The sequence below is a fragment of the Schistocerca gregaria genome, chromosome 2 (genome assembly GCF_023897955.1).
Source record: "Schistocerca gregaria isolate iqSchGreg1 chromosome 2, iqSchGreg1.2, whole genome shotgun sequence".
In the NCBI taxonomy this organism is placed as follows: Eukaryota; Metazoa; Arthropoda; class Insecta; order Orthoptera; family Acrididae; genus Schistocerca; species Schistocerca gregaria.
Genome location: NC_064921.1, coordinates 671,871,978 through 671,893,443, shown reverse-complemented (window position 1 = coordinate 671,893,443; position 21,466 = coordinate 671,871,978). Strand labels below are relative to the sequence as shown.

The 21,466-nt window shown below is 41.7% G+C and overlaps 1 protein-coding gene across 8 annotated transcripts in view; it reads left to right on the top strand.

Annotated features, from left to right (window-relative positions):
- LOC126334718 (transmembrane protein 94) overlaps nucleotides 1-21,466 on the top strand; it is a 461,078-nt gene that overhangs the window by 121,551 nt on the left and 318,061 nt on the right. For all 8 annotated transcript variants that reach the window (XM_049997238.1, XM_049997237.1, XM_049997233.1 and 5 more), the window contains 2 exons: nucleotides 3,695-3,798; nucleotides 15,205-15,308. In XM_049997238.1, coding sequence (XP_049853195.1) covers nucleotides 3,695-3,798; nucleotides 15,205-15,308 — 208 coding nt within the window. The remainder of the gene's footprint in view (nucleotides 1-3,694; nucleotides 3,799-15,204; nucleotides 15,309-21,466) is intronic.

Below are 21,466 nucleotides of genomic sequence, written 5' to 3'. Positions count from 1 at the left end.
GAAGGAGAGGAAAAGACGAAAGGATGTGGGTTTTGAAGGGAGAGGGTAAGGAGTCATTCCAATCCCGGGAGCGGAAAGACTTATCTTAGGGGGAAAAAGCATAGGTATATACTCGCGCGCGCGCCCACACACACACACACACACACACACACACACACACACACACACACACACACACACACACACATATCCATGACTATGTAAACCAAGCGAGGTTGCGCAGTGGTTAGCACACAGGACTCGCATTCCGGAGGATGACGGTTCAATCCCGTCTCCAGCCATCCTGATTTAGGTTTTCCGTGATTTCCCTAAATCGTTTCAGGCAAATGCCGGGATGGTTCCTTTGACAGGGCACTGCTGATTTCCTTCCCAATCCTTCCCTAACCTGAGCTTGCGCTCCGTCTCTAATGACCTTGTTGTCGACGGGACGTTAAACACTAACCACCACCACCATAACTATGTAAAGCACAAAAGAAAATGTATAAATTAACTGATCACAATGTATGTAAAAGATTACGAGTGTTAAATGGCCATATGTACAGTATATACAATTACATATTTTGTTCAGAGATAAATTCAGATGATGACCATTTTCGCTTGGCTTGATGTTTATACACATACTCGGGAACATCCCGTATGACAGTCCAGTCTGCTAAAATAGTAGGGCTCCACTTTCTGGCATACCTTTTCTCAAATGTGGCAGTATTTTGATGAAATCACTCCCATGTTCATCACTTACTGCACCAATCTTTGGGGAAGAAGTCAGGGTGACTATGTCAGAAGTGCATTTTCATCAACATGTTGCAACCAAATTTTTCGTAAGATGACAACATGGTGTCTACAATCTCCTTGTAATTTATTGCTCATTTGTTCCCTGAGAACTGTAAACATACTGTTTTGAAACATTCCTATGCATGCTTATCGCCAACCTTGTATGATTGCATCAAAAGTATGGTTTCCAAAAAGCTCTAGAATCTTTGGGTCTACAAAGATGCTCTCCTTTACTTTGCCAACACTTAAGTAAGGGAACTTCTGCCTTAAGTACCTAAACGCATCACCATCTTTGTTAATTCCCTTAACAAAGTTTTTCATGAGACCCAACTTGATGTGCAAGGGTGGGAGCAGAATCGTTTTAGGGTCTACTAGATTTTCTGGTGGGCCATTCATGTTTACTGCAATGAGATGTATGAACTTGGCTATCCCATTCACAGAGAAAGCAGCAATATTTAGTATATCCTAAGTTCATACCTAACAGCAGTGAAACCACTTTCAAGTCACTACAAATGTGCCATTGAGAGTAATTATACTCGAGGGCTTGTAGTAAAATTTTCATATTTTGGTATGACTCTTTCATACGCACACTATGCCCAACTGCACTAGAAAGAAGCTCATTACCAATATCTAAAAGCACTGCTTTTAAGATCAACTTTGACAAATCAATAGAGGGTCTCCACTCATCAGGGTTGTAATTAATTCTGAGAGCCTTCATTAGACCATTTATGTCTACACATACCACAAGACTTATCTTGCATGTTAAAAAAAGGAGTGAACTATTGCTCTCTTCTGTGGTAGAATGAAACATTTACATTGCTTTCCAGAAAACTGTGCTGCTGCAATCTTGATGCTAATATCTCATCTTTAGCTTCTGAGAGCACAAATCTCTAATGAGATCACTTAACTCATTTTGAGACAATTTTTGTGCATCATCAGTTGAAAATATATTTTGAAGAAACTCTGGATCTTGTGATATACATGGTTCATGCCAGATCATGGACACTGCAAAGGGCATTGAATGTCCTTTCCCATGCATCCAGTTCCTGAGGTTGCTGGCACAAGTGTTGCAGATCACAGGTGGAGCCCAGGATTTATCCTGATCACCTATTTTGCACCCAAAATAACAACTGTAAGCTTTTTCAATCAATGGAGTTATTTGCTGGGGTCTCCCCCCCCCCCCCCCTCCAAGCTAATGTCACTTCTCCACACACATAGCTAAATGTATCAGCACTGTTAACACAAACTCGTGGCATTTTTGTTCACTTCAGTAGCAGTCAACTTGAACAACTGGTAGTTAATCTGGAAACAAATGTGCAAAAATTATTATAAGGGGCATTCAAAAAGAAATGAGCCGGAAGCATAATTACAGAAACCATTACCTGTATATTAGAAGTACTGACCCTGGGTGTTGAGAAACTTGTCCCACTGTGACACAAGGCAGTGAATGGCTGTCTCATAAAATTCCCGGGACTACGATGTTCCATGCTTACAGCTGGAAGTCGTCGTCCGAGGTGAATCGTTTGCCCCCTCAGAGCCTTTCTAAGGGGACCAAAAATTGCGTAATCACAGGGACAGAGGTCCGGACTGTATGAAGAGTGGCTGTTAACCTCCCATATGAGTTTCAGACGGAGTGCCGCAACTGTGTTGGCTGTATGAGGCTTTGCATTGTCGTGGAGCAGAATGACCCCATGGGTGAGATTGCCTGGTCATTTTGATTTGGCCACTTGACGAAGGGTGGTCAAGGTTTGCAAGTAACGCTGGGCTTTCATTGTTGTCCTTGTGATTATGCCATTTTTGGTCCTCTTAAAAAGGCTCTGAGTGGCAAATGATTCAGCTCGGATGATGAAGTCTAGCTGTACATGTGGAACTGGTTAACATTGCAGACCTGGGAATTTTGTGAGGCAGCCATTCATCACCTTGTGTCACAGTGGGACAAGTGTCTCAACAGCCAGGGTCAGTACTTCTAACATACAGGTATTGGTTTCTCTAATTATGCCTGCGACTCATTTCTTTTTTAATGCCCCTTACACATGCATTAATAAAGTCACTGAAGTTGCAGAGGAGGGAGACGAAAAGATCACTGAAATTGGTATCAAAATGTTTATATCCAAAATATTGTAAATAATTAATACCAGGGACAATAATATAATCCATTGTTACTAGTTGTTGTGTTTGACAAACCGACCGAGCGAGATGGCGCAGTGGTTAGACACCGGACTCGCATTCGGGAGGATGACGGTTCAATCCCGTGTCTGGCCACCGTGATTTAGGTTTTCCGTGATTTCCCTAAATCACTCCAGGCAAATGCCGGGATGGTTCCTCTTAAAGGGCATGGCCGACTTCCTTCCCCGTTCTTCCATAATCCGATGAGACCGATGACCACGCTGTCTGGTCTCCTTCCCCAAACCAACCAACCAACTGACAAACCATTATAATATTTGACTTTAAATTTAACACAGAAATCCGTATATAATTAACTCACCATAATAAAAGAGTGTAAAATGAAAACTAGAGCTAATTTTGAATTGTCTTTGTGATATTCACAATCAGCACATTAGAATTGATAGGAGTTGGCTATTTCCATTCAATTTACATTTTTATGGTTGCACAGTGTTATCAGTGCTAGTAAATTGGCACTAGTCATAAATTGTTATTAATATACTTTACCTAGGTAGTCAGTAGATACTGTGTCTGCCTGTTATGTGTAACTTGACTAATTCCACATCACCGAAGGCCCTACTACACAGTAGGATTTACAGAACAATATGTGTGAATGAATGAGCATCTGGAATGGAAGTTGCTGGAAAGTAATTCTAATTATACTTTTTGCTTTTGACACCTCTTTATACTGTGTACTGAAGGCTTTTTGATTATTTTTACTCTCAGCAAGTGCAAAAAGTAGTTCCGTTTTTGATTGCAGGCATTGTGCTGTGTTGACAAGAAGGGGATATTGTCATGGCCCAATCCTACAGCAGAGAAGGTATTTTTTCTTCGAAATACTTCCCGTCCTACAAAATCTTTGAGGTTAGTTCTTTTTTAAAGTTTGTTTTCGCTCTCTTTCTTGTGCTACTATTTTCTTTATATTATATTAATGTTAGCTGTGATTGCACTTCCCTATTTGCAGTGCCTTTCTGAATTTCTCTAAAGACCTAGAGATTGTTTCAGTGAATATGCTGAATTTTTCCACACAGTAATTGTTTGGCAATAACATACGACGAGAGAAAGATTGAGTATATGCCATGTGAATGTTCACCATGAAATATACTTTGGTGTTATTTATCTGCATTATTAATAGTATGTATATTATAAAACATACATTTCCATAAGATAAAATAATAAAAAAAGGAGCAGATTTTACATGACTGAGCGAGTTGTTGCAGTGGAAAGACCTGGGATGTACAGTTAGGAGACCTTGGACTTGCATTGGAAATCACTTGAATCAAATGCCAGAATGTTCCTCCTGAAAAGGAGTCCAAGCTTCTCCCATACCTAACGAGATCGTTGATGACGAGACAATAAATCCTAATCTTCCTTCATTCTTTATATGTCAGGTATGTTAAAAGTGAGATCAATAGATACAAAAATGCATGCCAACATGGCGACGCCTGACTCAGACTCTTGACTGAAGACTCTTTACTGCACAGCCCCACCCACTGGGACTAAGACCGCAACTGCTGCTGCATCTCCAGCCACCCTGCTGATAGCCCTTGCAATGGGGCTGGCCTATGCAGGTATCACAAGCATTTTGTCCCGACACCAAATCCTGCAGAGAACTCTGCTCTTGGCACCCAAATGCCAATGACCGCTGGGATTAGGCGTGCCCATTGGCTCCGCTGTATCACAGTTCAAGTTCGTTCATGATAGCTGTAGTGCCATGCCATTCCTCATAGACATTGGTTCCAAGTAGTTTTATCATCCCACAGCCGCTCATATGGAATGCTTACACCACCTCAACCATTTTCCTGATGGCAGCAAATAATTCCACCATCGCTACATATGGCATTCATCATCGTGGCCTAAAATTCGGCCTGCAACAAGACGTGCCCTGGATCTTCACTGTCTCTGATGTCACTGATTCCATTATCAGAGCAAACTTCATTGGACACTACCACCTGCTTCCTGATGTTGGCCAGCACCGCATTGATGGCGACATGGGTGATCAATAAAGTGCACCACTCATTTCGCTGTTCTCTTCAATGTGAAACAGATGGCTTGTTCTGGTCCATATGATGACCTCCTGGCACAATTCCCTGATCTCACACACCCATCCTGCATGCCTTGGGAGATCACCTTTCAACTGTTCAGTACATCGATACCAGCACCTGAACATAGATCTTCTGCCGACCATGCCCCCTGGTACCGCATAAGCTGAAGATCGCCAAGGCCAAGTTTAACAAGCTAATCACTGCTGGTGTACTGCATCTTATGAAGAGCCTGTATCTGTCTGCCCTTCATTTCGCCAAGCAGGAAGAGGATCCTGACATCCATACTAGGAGTACCGGAAAAAAACACCTGCACTATCCCTGACCCATACCCAGTGCTACTCCTATGTAGCTTCAGTGACAGGCTGGCTGGGGCTACAGTCTTCAGCATGATCGACTGTGCCAAGCTCTGGAGGACACAAATGGAGGACAGCTTCTTAGCCGCCAAGTGCGACTTAGCAGGTGCCACCCTGCTCGCCCAACTCCACCTCAGCATTCCCCTTGCCGTCGTGGCCAGTGCCAGCCAGACAGCCATTGGCACTGTCCTGCAGCAGCACCTGGGCAACAGTGGCAGCTGCTCACTTTCTTTTCCAGCAAGCTCTCTCCCCCTCAACAGTCCTGGAGCACATATGACAGAGAGCTTCTCACCATATACAATGCTGCCAAAGACATTGATCAGTGCTCCCCATGTCAATTCCGGCAGCTGTTGTTTATCTTGAAATTTGCAGCCGATATACATCACATTGCTTGCACTGACAATGTTGTTGTGGCTGTCTTAGCTGCACCTGTGCCATCCTTTTGTCACTGGACTACGAGGCAGTTAACTGCATCCCTTCCTATCTGCTGCCTTCTGCATGGCCACGTTCAACGGATTACACAGCCTGGTGCACTCTGACATGTGCTTGTCCACTGCTCTAGTGATGGAGTGTTATGTGTGGCCAGATATTCAGAAGGACTGCAGGACCTGGTCCCGCACCTACCTTGCCTGTCAGCACGCCATTGTCGGCTGTCACATAGGAGCCCCCTGCACAGATATCCCAGATATCAGGTGTTGTCCATGTGGACTTCATTGGCCCCATACCTTCATCTGACAGCTGCTGCTACCTTCTTACAGGACAGGTTCATCCGCTGCCCTGAAGCATTGCCAACACCCAAAATTACTATCGCTTCAGTAGCAGCCGCCTTTGTCTATGTGGATTGCCCATTTCGGCAGCCCAAGCCAACACAGATGCTCATGTCCGTGCTTCTCTACCCTTCTTGCAGCATACGACTGACCCAGCAGTTCCCCTCCATCACCATCAGCTGCTGGGTATGCCCCCAACACCGCTTCATAGCCTCTAACACTTGCAGACCAGCGTTGTTTAATGCACACCCATCCTAACACTGGAGGCTCTGGTGATGCTCACTGTACCTGATGCATGTGCTTTCAGTTGTAAAATGTGACCACCTTTTCAACACCACCTTGCAAAGCTGCTGCACCCTGACCTCCACAGTTACTTGCTGGCAACTGTGCCCTGCATCTGCTCACATCTGTGTGCGCAGCACTGAACATGGCCTCACACCATGCTGACACAGCACACCAACCCAAATGCCATTGCACGCTGTCATGCAGCAGACTGGCAGTAGTGGCAGCTAGCCGCCCCGCCCTCCACATGCCTGACCCCTTGACATACAGTGCCTGCCCCCTTCTGCGGAGCTGACAGCCGCAACGTCAACGCCACTGTCCCTAGCCTCACCACTGGCACAACACAACCCTCCACCAGTATCAGGCTTTTTCTGCCGCACCACATTCAACACCACAGCTCCGCTCTCATGGGTGGGAGGGGGTGAGGGGGACTGTGTGGTGGCCTTTTGCCAAGTATGTGGTGGTCTTTCGCTGCACAGTTGTCTTAGCAGTTCCCTATTCTCCCAACTCACCACAGCCATCTGCTAAGACAGTGAGTTTCACCCCTCACGCAGTACTTCCGTTCACAGCTGTCGATCTAGCTGTGCGACAGGACACTTCACTGCCACGGTCACTGCCTACCGGTATGGAACAGTAGCTGCCCCTACTGAGGCTTCCATCAACTGAGCTTCACCAGTCGGTCTACGTAACACCAACTTCGGTTGCTGCCCCAAGCTTGCGTCGTGGGTAACTGGCCACTTGGCGGCACATCTGATGCTGGTGCTTTCATGACACTGCAAGACTCCCATCCTTGCTGTCTTTACACCTGGCACATGTGCCTTAGTGTATGTATCATAAGTGTGCGTACCATGCAGTGAACACTGGGATGAGGCAACGATTTCTCTTACTCCGCTGTTCTACTGCACCTCGCCCAACTAGTGCATTTACGTCTCAAGTGGGTAACTGATTTACATTTTAAACATGGAGCTGTCTGTGTTGCTCCAGCCTGACCAATATGTGTGTGTAGCTTTGTGTGTTACATAGTCGAATAAAGTAAGGGACATTCCTACAGTAATGATAAGGTGACAAAATAAAATGTACCCTTGTAGTACAGGAAGGAGAGCATGTCCATGAATATGCCATATTTAATGTTTTCCCACTCCGAAATTTCTGTTTTCCCTGTTGTATCATTATAAATGTATGTGTCTGTTTTATTGTTAAGACATGGTTCTATTCAAGCAAAGGAACACCTTTTACGCCATACTTTCTAAGTTTCCCTTGTACACTTTCATGCTCTACACAATCAAAGGCATTGGCAGGATTGTAGAAAATGACAGCACGACAACTTTCTTTGTGAAGTCTCGCAGCTTTGTCAGGCAAAAAACTACATTCTTTCCCACAACTATTTTTCCTTTTTGGGGGAAGATATTCAAGCAGATCTGTGGCACGGCCATGGACACCTGCATGGCACCATCCTAAATCAACTTGCTTTTTGGTCATCTAGAGGAAACTTTCCTAGCAGCCCATGAACCCTATTCTATGGTCTGGTTCATGTTTATTAATGATATCTTGGTGATCTTAATGCGTGGCCACAACATTTTCATTCCTGCGTGACCTTGATATCATCTCTCCCATCCACTTCATCTAGACCACATCAGCCCAGCATGCCATGTTTGTGGAAATTGACCTTCCATCAGCCATAACCCTTCGTTGGTGAAGCACCAATAGATTATGAAGTTTAGCTTTTCTACTTGTGTTCACAGTTTAGTGCTTAAATTCATTGCATATTTTTGTATTTGAGAGGTATAATACCGTGTTTAGGTACTTTAATGGATACAGTCATGAAGTTTGTACTGCAGTAGGCATTTGTTTGTTTGTTTTGGATGGCAAGTAGCTGTTGATCACAGCCAATCAACCATCACCCTTCAATGGTGAAGCACCAGGAGGCCAGCAAGTCACATATTTAGCTTTTCTGTTTAAATTATTTGTGAGTTTTTGTGTGCTTGCTATGTTTAATTCTTAAATTCATTGCTTATTCTTGTAATTGAGTGGTATAGTGTCACGTTTTAGTAGTGGTAGTGTGTACTTTCATGCAATCTGTAGTGCGGTAGTCATTTGTTTTCTATTAGCGTAACTGTTGGCCGCAGCTCATTAAGCTGCCAGCCTCCTTTGGTGAAAAAGCAGGAGACAAGCTAGTCACATATTTACCTCTTTCTGTTTTTCTCATAGTTAAATTCTCAAGTTGGTGGTAGAACCACGGATAGGGTGTATGCATGATGTGTGCGGATGCAGGAGAAGCTGGCCATAATTCACGGACAGCTGAAGATGCATACGGCCTGGGTCAGCCATTTGCTGGCTGCTGCCTTGGCGTGTTGTGGTACCAGAGGAACTGGTGCGTCACATGAGACAACTCGGGTGTCACTTGTTTCGTCCCTGGGTTCGGCTGTCAAGACACCTTCCAGCATACCCAACATTGGGGATCGACACTTACTGCAGGGTGAGTGGAGGGCTGTTACACAGACCTGTTGCTTGAGTCAGAGTGTCAATGTAGAGGCTGGTTGTCTGGCCTCGCCCGTTCACCCTGTGAGTGGACAGATGGCCTTCCCTTCAGCAGAGTCTGGGCAAGCATACGGGGAGGGGGGGGGGGGGTAGTCACTAATTATTAGGCTTAGGAGCTCCAACGTTAGGTACGTTATGGAGCTCCTAAAGCAATTAGTATCTGGGGCCAGAAAGAATTCCGGTATGCACTTAACATGTCTGTGGGTAAGCCTCATCCAAGATGTGGAGGGGGCCCTGCCTATGGCTATCTGGGGTGCAGTGCGCAGTAGTCTGCAAGTTTTTGCTCATGTCGGTACTAGTGATGCCTGTCACTTGGGTTCTGAGAGCACCTTCATTCCCTATGGGCAGCTGTTAGAAGTGGTGAAGGCTGCTGGTTTCACTCGTGGGGTGTAAGTAGAGCTCACAATTTGCAGCTTGGTACACAGAGTTGATCGGGGCCTTTAGGTTTGAAACCGAGTGAAGGGTCTCAACCAGAGAACCCGTTGATTCTTTGCTGGTTGTGGCTGTAGATTTGTCAACATGCATTATGGGTTGGAGAGCGGTAGGACTCCTCTTAATAGGTCAGCAGTGCACTATACAGAGGAAGCAGCTACTTAAATAGCGGATTACTTGTGAAGTGTGCATGGGGATTTTTTTAGGCTAGGTGGTAGTTTCAGGTCCTCTGACAAACGCTCACTAGTCAGTATGCAGAGCGCAACATCAGATCCATACAATGTAGAGACACTTTGATTGTCAAAATTTTAACAGTAAGTTGTAAAAGTATTTGTATCAGATTTCCTGAACTTCTTGCTCTCCAGAAAAGTTATCATGCTGAAATTATTCTCGGAAGCGAGAGCTGGCTGAAACCCTAAGTAGAAAGCTCTGGAATATTTAGTGAGGCATGGAACATACATCAAAAAGACAGATTAGATACCATGATAAGGGAAAGGGAGTGTTCATTGCTGTCTACAAAATATAGTGTCCATCGAGGCTGAAATTGAGTCTGACTGTTAAGTTAAGTGGATAGAAGTAGCAGGCCTTGGTGAACTCAAGTTACTTGTCAGATGTTTTTACTGGCTACCAGATTTAGCCATATTAGTTATAGAATCATTCAAGGAGGGTCAATCTTTAGTAATGTGAAAACACGCATATCATACAGTATTAGTTGGAGATGACTTTAATCTGCTGAGTGTAGACTGACATGCCAATGGATTCACTGCAGATGGTACAGGCAGTCTTCTGAAATACTTTTGAGCATGTTTTCTGAAAACTGCCTTGAACAACTAGTTAGACAATCCACACATATGAAATTATTTTAAAACTGGCAGCTACAAAGAAGTCCGACCTTATTGGCCGTGTCAGGATAGAGACCAGGATTAGTGATCATGATGTCATTATAGTGACAATGGTTACTAAAGTTAATAAATACATGTGTTTATGCTAGAAAAAGTAGATAAGCAGTTGCTAGCATCCCACTTGGACAATTAATGAACATAATTTAGTTCTGAATTACGGAGAAAGTTTAAACTGAATTAAATCGTGCTCTGGGGATGTATGTCACACGTAAGTGGATTAAGGTTGGAAAGGACCCTCTGTGGTTTAATAACCAGTTTGGAAAATGCTGAGCAAACAGAGATCATTGCACTATCAGTTCAAAAAGGAATGTGTACATGTAGACAGACAAAAGATAGTAGAAATTGTTGCATCCATAAGAAGATCAATCCACAAAGCATCTGATGACTTCCACCAACATACTTTGACAAAAGATTTTGTTGAAAAATTGGGATAGTTCTCGTCATATATAAAATCACTAAGTGGACTGAAGACTTCTGTCCAGTCACTCATTGACCAGTCTAGGGCGGCAATAGAAGACAGTAAAAGGGAAGCTGGAGTTTTAAATTTCAGATTTAAGAAATCATTCATGTGGGGGGATCATACAAACATAATGTTGTCTGACTGTTGTACAGCCTCCAGCATGGAGGACATGGAGTCAGGCATAGGTGGCATAGAGGAGAAACTGAAAAAGTTGAAAACAAATAAGTCACCAGGTCCATATGGAATCCCAATTCAGTTTTACACACAGTATTCTGCAACATTAGCCCCTTACTTAGCTTGCGTTTGTCGTGAATCTCTCGCCCAGTGCAAAGTCCCAAGTGACTGGAAAAAAGTGCAGATAACTCCCATATATAAGAAACAGAATTGCATAATTACAGACCAATATTCTTAACTTTAGTTTGCTGCAGAATTCTTGAACACATTCTGAGGTCGAATGTAACAAATTTGTTTGTGGCAGGAAAGCTTCTGTTCACAAGTCAACACATGTTTAGAAAGCATCGCTCATGCAAAATTCAGCTTGCCATTTTCCCACACAATATGCTACAAAGCAACAGGCAGATTCCTAGATTTCTGGGAAGCATTTGAAATAGTGACTCACTAAGACTATTGATGAAGGTCGAGGCATATGGTTTAGGTCTGCAGATATGTTAGTGGCTCGAAGACTTTTAAAGCAATAGAATCAGTATGTTGTCCTTGATGGCAAGCATACATGACCAGGGAAGTGTGTGATAGGAGTGCTCTTATTCTTTGTATGCATAAATGATCTGACAGACAAGGTGAGCAGCAGTTTACAGATGTTTGCTGATTTCACTAAAGTGTAGGCAAGGTGTGATCGTGGAGTGACGGTAGGAGTGTACAAGATGACTTAGTCAGTATTTCTAGTTGGTGTGATGACTGGCAGCTTGCTCTAAATATAGAAAAAATGCAAGTTAATGCATATGAATATGAAAAACAATCGTATAATGTTTGAATACAGCATTAGTAGAGTGCTGCATGACATTATCACATCTATTAAATATCTAGGTGTAAGGTTGCAAAGTGATATGAAATGGAATGACCACATCAGGTTGATAGTTGGGAAGGTGAATACTCAGCTTCATTTTATTGAGCGACTTTCCAAAGTTGTGATAAGATGTGAGATATTGGAGCTGACATGGAGGCTTTTAGTCAGTTGTTTTTCCCTCACTCTATGTGTGACTGGAACAGGAAAGGAGATGATTAGTAGTGGTATGTGTCGCTCTCTGCCATGCACTGTATAGTAGCTTGCAGAGTAGGTATGTGGGTGTAGATGTATCTCTTTGATGGCTGCATAAAAATCTCTCTATATAGACATTACTAACCATCAAAAGTACTTCCTTTTGATACTGTCACCCCTTTGACACTATAAAATCACGACCATGCAACCTAGCCATCCATGGATGCTGCGTTATTAAAGCCTTCACAGACAGGCATCACCACGCAAACCTAGTTTGCAAACAGATTTCCTATACCGTATCCGCAAAAGTATCAGCCTGGGGTGCAACAACTTAACCATACTTTTTGTCAGGTCTTTAACTGCTGTTCATTCCATTCCCAAAGGAACGTCCTACATGCAACATTTCCTCCTCCCATTCTCCCTTCCTAAAGTCATATTTCACAATTCATCCGATTTACAAATACCCTTGTCCATCCTTGTGCATCCTTATGTTGCACCTACTTCCGGCCCCTTGTAATGTCGGTCATACTTCTGTGGAAGGGCAAGGTACAAGACCTGCCTTAAGCATCCACCCAGCACATCCTATTCCAGTCTTAATGGCATATTGTATCCTGTCAGAAGTACCACCACCTCCAAAAGCAGTCACATCATTTACCAGCTCTGCTGTAAATTTTGCACAGCCTGTGTATGAATATGACACCTACCACTGACCACCAGAATGAATGGGCACCACCAAACTGTGGCCAAGAACAGAGTTGGTCACCCACTGTTTGAAAACAGTGCTGATCGCATAATGTTCAACTTCATTGGCTGCTTAACACCACCTTGTCATCTGGGTTCCTCCAATATCAGCTTTTCTGAATTATATAAATAGGAATTGTCCTTACAACACATGTTTGGACCTGACATCATGGCCTAAATCTCTGATAGTCCCTGTCCCATCCGGAGATTCACCCCTGTTGTGCTCTGCACTTCACTCACTCTGCACTTACAGCATCCTTACCATAGTCTCCCTCTTCTGATGTTCTCTCTCCCCATCAAAATATACCCCTCCACATCATTATGTGCCGCACGCAACTTTCCCTCCTTGTACCAGAGTGAACTCAGCGGTGCCACATTGTTATGCTGTGTGATTGCTACCTCTCTCTCTATCTGCATGCCAAGCTTGACTCCAACCCACTGTTTTGTTCCCCGGTCACCTTTCTCCCTTTGTGTCTCCAGCCAATACAAACTCTTATCCCTGTCAAACTGCAGTGCTGCTCCAATGTAATTGACTAGGACAATGTAGCCATGCAGATATACATGTATGTTTGTTTATTCTCCTAGCTGTGCAGGGAGATTTGACTGAAAGCTTAGCATCGTTCTCAGTTTTGTTTTTGTACCAATCAGTTACTCAACATTTCTTGTATTTGTAGACATTTCTTGTCTTTGTAGTAAGATATTTACATCAATGAAAAATCCATAATGACAACACACACACACACACACACACACACACACACACACACACACACACACACACTGCAACGTGATTGGTTTGAGGACCAAACTTAAGTGAGGCAGTCAGTACTGAAATTCATGAGGCTTGTGGGGATGAGAGCATTTATGAAATACTGTTTTGGTGAGCAATATTTAGTTGCATCCAGGCTCAAGGTTGGAGACGCCTAAGAGATTTTTTTGAGTAGGAGAAAAAAGAGCAGGGGGGTGTAGGATACAGATTAAAATAATACAAAAAAGAAGGGAAAAACATAAGAGAGAAATTTACAATGTATAAACTGGGGTTTATGGAAAGTTAAGGGAATTGTGAGACTGGTGTAGGGATAAGAAGGGGGAGTGAGAGCGAGAAGGCACAGAGGTGGAAGATAGGGGCTAGTAGTGATGAACATGAAAGGTAGATGAACACTAAAGGTACTGTAGGGATGAAGTATCTCTTTCACTAGATTTCACAGCTATGTAATTGAGGGAAACTGGTGTTAGAGCTGAGGATTCAGATAATATGAGTTATGAAGTAGCCATTCAATTTGACCACAGTATGTTAGGCAGCATGCTCCACTATAGGGTGGTGTAGTTTTCCCTTGGCCTCAGTTTCATGGTGTCCATTTATCCATTTGATGAACTGTTCATAATCATGTCCACATAGAACACTGTGCAGTGCTTTCACAGGTGGCTCAGCCTTTGGTAGGATAGGATAGTGACAAGGATTAACTGATCTATAGATCTGATACTACAATGGAATAGGAGGGGGTGAGGGACAAAAAGGATATTAGGTATGCGGAGTTGGTGGAAATATTCCACTTTCGGAGTGGTGACAAGGATAGCTGTTTCTATTGTGAATGTTACTGACTGATGGAAGAGATGCTACTTTGTGGGTGGTTGATACATGTGTGAGAAGTCTTATTTAATCATGGAGATATGATATGGGGAGCTGTTTTTAGAAAAGGTTGGGAGGATATTTTCTGCTGATGAAGGTCTTTCCAACATCTTTAATATTCTGCGAGAGAGACTACCTGTCACTCCATTTGTAGTGCCCATGGTTGACCAGGCTGTTGAGGGACATTTTGGTACACAATTGGCGGCAGCAATAGAGCTTGTTCAGCTAGATTTTCTCAGTAATTATAAAATTTCAATTACTTTGTGTACATTAATTTTGTTATTGGTTGCCTACCAGAGTGGCCGAGCGATTCTAGGCGCTACAGTCTGGTACCGCGTGACCGCTACGGTCGTAGGTTCGAATCCTGCCTCGGTTAGGTTTAAGTAGTTCTAAGTTCTAGGGGACTGATGACCACAGCAGTTAAGTCCCATAGTGCTCAGAGCCATTGGTAACAATTGAATGGGTTTACTATGTAAAACATTTCTAGGAATGATGAGACAGAACCTTACTCATTCTGTGTATAAAATTGTTAGTTTCACTAATTTTTGAGTATAGCATTTGTATTTTTGGTTCCATCAAATCATGCTTAAGCAGTCATTTCTCACTATTAGTAAGCCTTATTTTATTTATGTAATGGTGTAATCTAAAAGCAGCTTGAGATAAACTTTCACCACTCTATCCCTCCTTATTTCGTACTGTCTCCCTGTCTGTGTTACTTTCTGTCGATTAGTTTAGCAAAAACCTACTACTACTACTACTACTACTACACACACACACACACACACACACACACACACACACACACACACACACACACACACACACACACACACGAATTTCATGCCATGTTTTTTAAGAAAGTATCCAAAATTAATGTTCTTTTCTTCTATTGTGTGTTTTTCAGTCATGAGAGTGTAGCGACTGGACAAGGAGAACAGAAGCAACAAATTGTGAACCAGGATTCTGCTGAAGAAGAAAAACTTTCAAAGTCTAGTCAGTTAAAACATGGTAAGCGAACCTTTGATATTCCTACCATGTTTTCCATTGTTACTTATTTTAGTGGAATACCACATGAATAGGTATGTGCAATGGAAATGTATTAATAATTTCTTGAATAATTGGAAAAATTGATTGGAGACAATAGTTGAAAGAAATTTGAAGGTAATTTATGAATCTGTGCACAATCCGTGGTGAACTTTAATTGATATCAATATCAATTGACCTTTAATATCAATACATTAAAGGCCAATAAAAATAATTTGCATAATGTACTGCTTCACATTAATTTCGTTATATTTAGTCTTGACTGTGACGATGTCAATGCAGGAATGCTCCTCCATATACTGCATAAATTCTTCTTGTCTGCACTGAACCTCTTGACGCAGGATCTTGATGGTGAATGAAATGATGAATAGAAGGGAGTTGACATCTTAACCGCCTGAATAAATGTTCCTTTTTAAAATAACCTTTTATAATGCTTTTAATGAAACATTAAAATACACATTTTTAACAATGCTGGTATGACAGATCCTAGCATATGTCCATGCGCTACCACTTTCCGAAACGAAACAAAAAGGTGAAGATACATGAATTAATAAATTGAAGAGTGTATTTCTTACTTTGTTTCATACAGATATTAAACAGTGTATGAAAACATTGTCCTTGCCACAAAACATCTCATTAATTTACCTTTGGCATTGTTTATAAGTCATTCAGTTAACATATAGCTTGTATATAAGAAAACAAGAGTCAATACAATTGCAACCTCTCCCCACCCCCCCTTTTCCCCACTATGCACTGACATCATATGGAGATGCACATTTATAGTGATTTGAGAATTTCTGTGTAAATTCTAGAACCACTCACTCTTCTGCCATCTCGAGCACACGATATTCTAGATATGAGTGTGGGATGGTAAAATTCTACCTACTGCAAGTCACATGTTTGTGTGTGCAGGTTTAAAATCAGTCATGGGAAGAACGTAGATGTGGTGATCAAATGGCACCGACAAGTACCTGTTGGCCAATCCATAGATGCGTTAGTGAGTGTGTATGGAAAAACCATGGAATCCATATGCAGCTTTGTGCTTATTGTGTCACTGACTATTGTTATGTGAAACAAGAACAGTTGAAAAAGTACTCCTATGGACTCTTGACTCAGCCTTCTTAGAGGCAAGATGTTTTTCCAATCTCCTTTCCTGAAAGTCATGGTGTCTAAGCAGACTTTCTTTTGAATGTAAATCAATTTGTTTCTAACATACGACTGTACGAGAACCTAACTGAAGTTACATATTATGTTGAAAGTGAGAATTTTTATTGTACTTGAAAGTCAAATACATCGTTGATTGACAAAACGTAAAGTTTGTATGGCTACTTATTTCACTAGTAGAAAGAGGCTTGAAAGTTCCTGTACCTAGTATTATTCAATGGAGAACAAGTCAAGAGAGTTTCCAGCAGCCAGTTATCCAGTAAAGAAGAGTGGCTGCAAACCCTAAGTAAGTCATCTCGTGAAGAAGTGGAATCTGGTTTGGGGAAATAAATCAGTATAACCCAGACCCACACTCACACTTTAAGTCATCAAAATGATAGAATGTGGCGACCTGTGTGAAAGGACCGAAAAAAAAAAAAAAAAAAAAAAAAAAAAAAAAAAAAAAAAAAAAAAAAAAAAAAAAAAGGAATTTTCAGTCAAAAACAAGAAAAGCTGCTGTTATGTGTTTCCACAGCAACCAAACATAATATGACAAGGGATTTACTCTGAGACATTGGAATATGTTCAAGTATCTATTGGAGCAAAATTTGAATGAAAAATATCGGAGAAATGAAAAATTCACGACGATAAAACAGCAAAGAAGATTTCGATGTATTTGTCTAAGAAGAGATACGCATAGAACATTTCAACCAAGAAGATCCAGTTTGGGGAGTACACAGCTCTCACAAATGTCGCGGGGACGTAGACGTGGAAACCAACATACATCTGAAGCCGTCAGCACCAACTGCTGTTCACTGGTGCTGACATGCCTCCACATCCGTTCACCTACGCTACGAGAATTCTACGCCATGTGAGGGTGAAACAAAACTTCATTTCTTTAGTACGAAGTAGTACCAGATACTGTTGAGTGAACTTTATTTGTGTAGTTATCATATTTAAAGATAGTTTTAAATGCTTACAAGAGCTAAAGCATACAAGAGTATGGAAAATATACAACAGGTTGGGGAAACTCAAGACCCAGCTATGGCCATGAAAATTAGCAAAGAAGTGCCTCACTGGGCTGAGTTGGTAAATTTAATCAAAGTTCAAAGTGCGATTCTAAGTAAAGAACTAGGCTTAGTAAATTCTCAATTAAATAACCAAAGTGAAGCTTTAAATGCTCAGAGGGAAACTCTAAATATTCAAACAACAAATTTAGGTTTGAAACTTCCTGGCAGATTAAAACTGTGTGGTAGAGCACTTGCCCGCGAAAGGCAAAGGTCCCGAGTTCGAGTCTCGGTTGGGCACACAGTTTTAATCTGCCAAGAAGTTTCATATCAGCGCACACTCTGCTGCAGAGTGAAAATCTCATTCTGGAAATTTAGGTTTGTTAAGTGCCAAGGTCGACTCTCAAAGCGAAGAATCTAGTAATCTGCGTGAAGGAATGAGTGCTTTGAAGATTGAGTTCGACGCTATAAGTACTAAAGTAGAGAATTTAAAAGTAGATCTAAAGAATGAGTTGACAAACTCTTTGACTACTCACATAAATCATATGTTTACCAACCTTAGTCAGAAACAGAGTGATACGTTTCAGGATTTGTCACGAAGGTTAGAATTTAAGATTGAGAACAAATGTAATAGTGTAGAATCGGAACTTATTGAGAAGCTAGGATCCTTTGAAAAAGTGTACAGTATTAAGTATAATGATGTAAGGCATGGGTTGTATACTTTGCAGGCGAGTGTAGATAAGCAGAATGAGTTAATGCCAGTCATTCAATTGCAAATTACAGGTGTCAGTAGACAGATAGATAATGTAGAAAGAAATTTCAAAGAGAAAATAACTAACTGTGATATTATAAATGTAATTAATTTGGAGGAACAGTTTGGGTGAATTATAGATCGAAAAATTACCGAGAGAATAACATGCATGAACGTATTGTCTATTCCTTCTTCCGAACTCACTGATGCCAGGAAGGGTATAGAAGACCTGTGGAGAGACTTTAAGCTTATTCAAGACAAAGTAGAAAAAAGGGTAACTTCACCTAATGTGGTATTAACCAGTGAAGTGGTGAATGATTTACAATGGGAGCTAATTCAAGGTTATCAAGACAATTCCCAAAATTCAAGCCGGACGGAGATGTGCATCTGACCCATTTCTTAAAAAGGTTTAACCAAGCATTACCAAAAAATTGGGAAGATTCTAAGATCAGATTTGTTGTGGGGTACCTTCTAGAAAGCCCCAGATTGAGGTACAGTAAATGTTGAGAATTTTTTCTATTGGGAAGACTTTCAAAAGAAAGTTAAAAAGAAGTACTGGTCTCAAGAAAAGTTTATGTCAGATCTCTGGGACCCAAAATATTACAACAATACAGGGTGATTCAAAAAGAATACCACAACTTTAGGAATTTAAAACTCTGCAACGACAAAAGGCAGAGCTAAGCACTATCTGTCGGCGAATTAAGGGAGCTATAAAGTTTCATTTAGTTGTACATTTGTTCGCTTGAGGCGCTGTTGACTAGGCGTCAGCGTCAGTTGATGCTAAGATGGTGACCGCTCAACAGAAAGCTTTTTGTGTTATTGAGTACGGCAGAAGTGAATCGACGACAGTTGTTAAGCGTGCATTTCGAATGAAGTATGGTGTTAAACCTCCTGATAGGTGGTGTATTAAACGTTGGTATAAACAGTTTACAGAGAATGGGTGTTTGTGCAAAGGGAAAAGTTCTGGACGGCCGAGAACGAGTGATGAAAATGTAGCACGCATCCAGCAAGCATTTGTTCGCAGCCCAGAAAAATCGACTCGCAGAGCTAGCAGAGAGCTGCAAATTCCACAATCAACTGTATGGAGAGTCCTACGAAAAAGGTTAGTTATGAAACCTTATCGTCTGAAATTGGTTCAAGCACTGTCTGCAGCCCGTGACAGAGCACTTCATCACTGGCCTCCAAGAAGCCCTGATCTTACCCCTGCGATTTTTTCTTATGGGGGTATGTTAAGGATATGGTGTTTCGGCCACCTCTCCCAGCCACCATTGATGATTTGAAACGAAAAATAACAGCAGCTATCCAAACTGTTACGCCTGATATGCTACAGAGAGTGTGGAACATCTACATCTACATGACTACTCTGCAATTCATATTTAAGTGCTTGGCAGAGGGTTCATTGAACCACAATCATAGTATCTCTCTACTATTCCACTCCCGAACAGTGAGCGGGAAAAACGAACACCTAAACCTTTCTGTTCGAGCTCTGATTTCTCTTATTTTATTTTGATGATCATTCCTACCTATGTAGGTTGGGCTCAACAAAATATTTTCGCATTCAGAAGAGAAAGTTGGTGACTGAAATTTCGTAAAAAGGTCTCGCCGCGACGAAAAACGACTATGACTTCCATCCCAACTCGTGTATCATATCTGCCACACTCTCTCCCCTATAACGTGATAATACAAAACGAGCTGCCCTTTTTTGCACCCTTTCGATGTCCTCCGTCAATCCCACCTGGTAAGGATCCCACACCACGCAGCAATATTCTAACAGAGGATGAACGAGTGTAGTGTAAGCTCTCTCTTTAGTGGACTTGTTGCATCTTCTAAGTGTCCTGCCAATGAAACGCAACCTTTGGCTCGCCTTCCCGACAATATTATCTATGTGGTCCTTCCAACTGAAGTTGTTCTTAATTTTAACACCCAGAGTTGGAGTATCAGGTTGATATTGCTCGAGTGTCTGGAGGGGGCCATATTGAACATATCTGAACTTGTTTTTGAGTGAAAAAAAAACCTTTTTAAATACTCTTTGTAATGATATATAACAGAAGGTTATATTATGTTTCTTTCATTAAATACACATTTTTAAAGTTGTGGTATTCTTTTTGAATCACCCTGTATTTGGGGTACTATGAGGAAATATTTGAATTGGCATTTAACACGAGCAAAGTACTTGAATAAGCCAATGGAATAAGGTGATTGCCCATCTATGTGAGGAAAGACATCTTATATAGTGGATGGAAAACGGTAGAAGAGTTGTTGTCTTTTGTTGATGCACTTGATGCAGTAAATAAGGACTGCAATGAAACTTTACACCAAAGTGCAAGTTCGACCTATAAAAAGAATAGCGGGAATAATTTTAAAAGGCATGATGCAAACTTAGCAAAAGTACACCAGTGCAATAAGAAAAGTTGTAATGGTAATTATCAAAAGAAGCACCTACAAGCTCCCGTCTCCTTGGAGATTATATGGGTTAGTTAATGATTATTATGTTACATTTCTCTTTTTTTAGTTGACCGTGTATATCGAGACTTCGTTCATTGTTAAATGCAATGGTGTGGTACTAACTGATGGAGATGCATTAAGAACTGGTAAAATTTAATTTATTTCCTTTATCACACTGCACAAACATAAACACACTCTTATTCAAATTGTGTGCCACTACTGTTAAACATAGAGATAAATCCTTCACTACGCAACCGCCTTTGGCTCACGCAGCCTACACCTTCCTAGCCTCTCAACAACTGCCTCTGCTTGCGACTCTCTGCGCCACTGGGCATTGTCGCCCTCCAAAGAACAACCACTTACAGATACTGCACACCAGTACCCTCACACACCCACATTCAAATTTAGGTCCGGTAACTTCTCAAGAATTTGTACCGAATAAACAAAAAGCACAAAATAGGAATGCAGTACCTGATTACAGTAACCAACCCATAATTAGTAGTAATGAGGAAGACGTTGTTTGACCTGGATCTCGGGCCAGGGCCCAGGTTGTGGAAATACATTAGGAGGTTGTATTCCATATAAGTATGTTAACTTTACACACAAGATACCCACAAAGGAATGGTTGTTGCTTGAAGAACCAAGCTTAGCTACTAATAACCCACAATCTATAATAACAGGGACAGTGGAAATTTCCGAGGTTAACATATTTAAGATTCAGAAAGTGAGGTATCACTCATCTCAAACGCATTTTTTAACTCGATACAGAATAAACA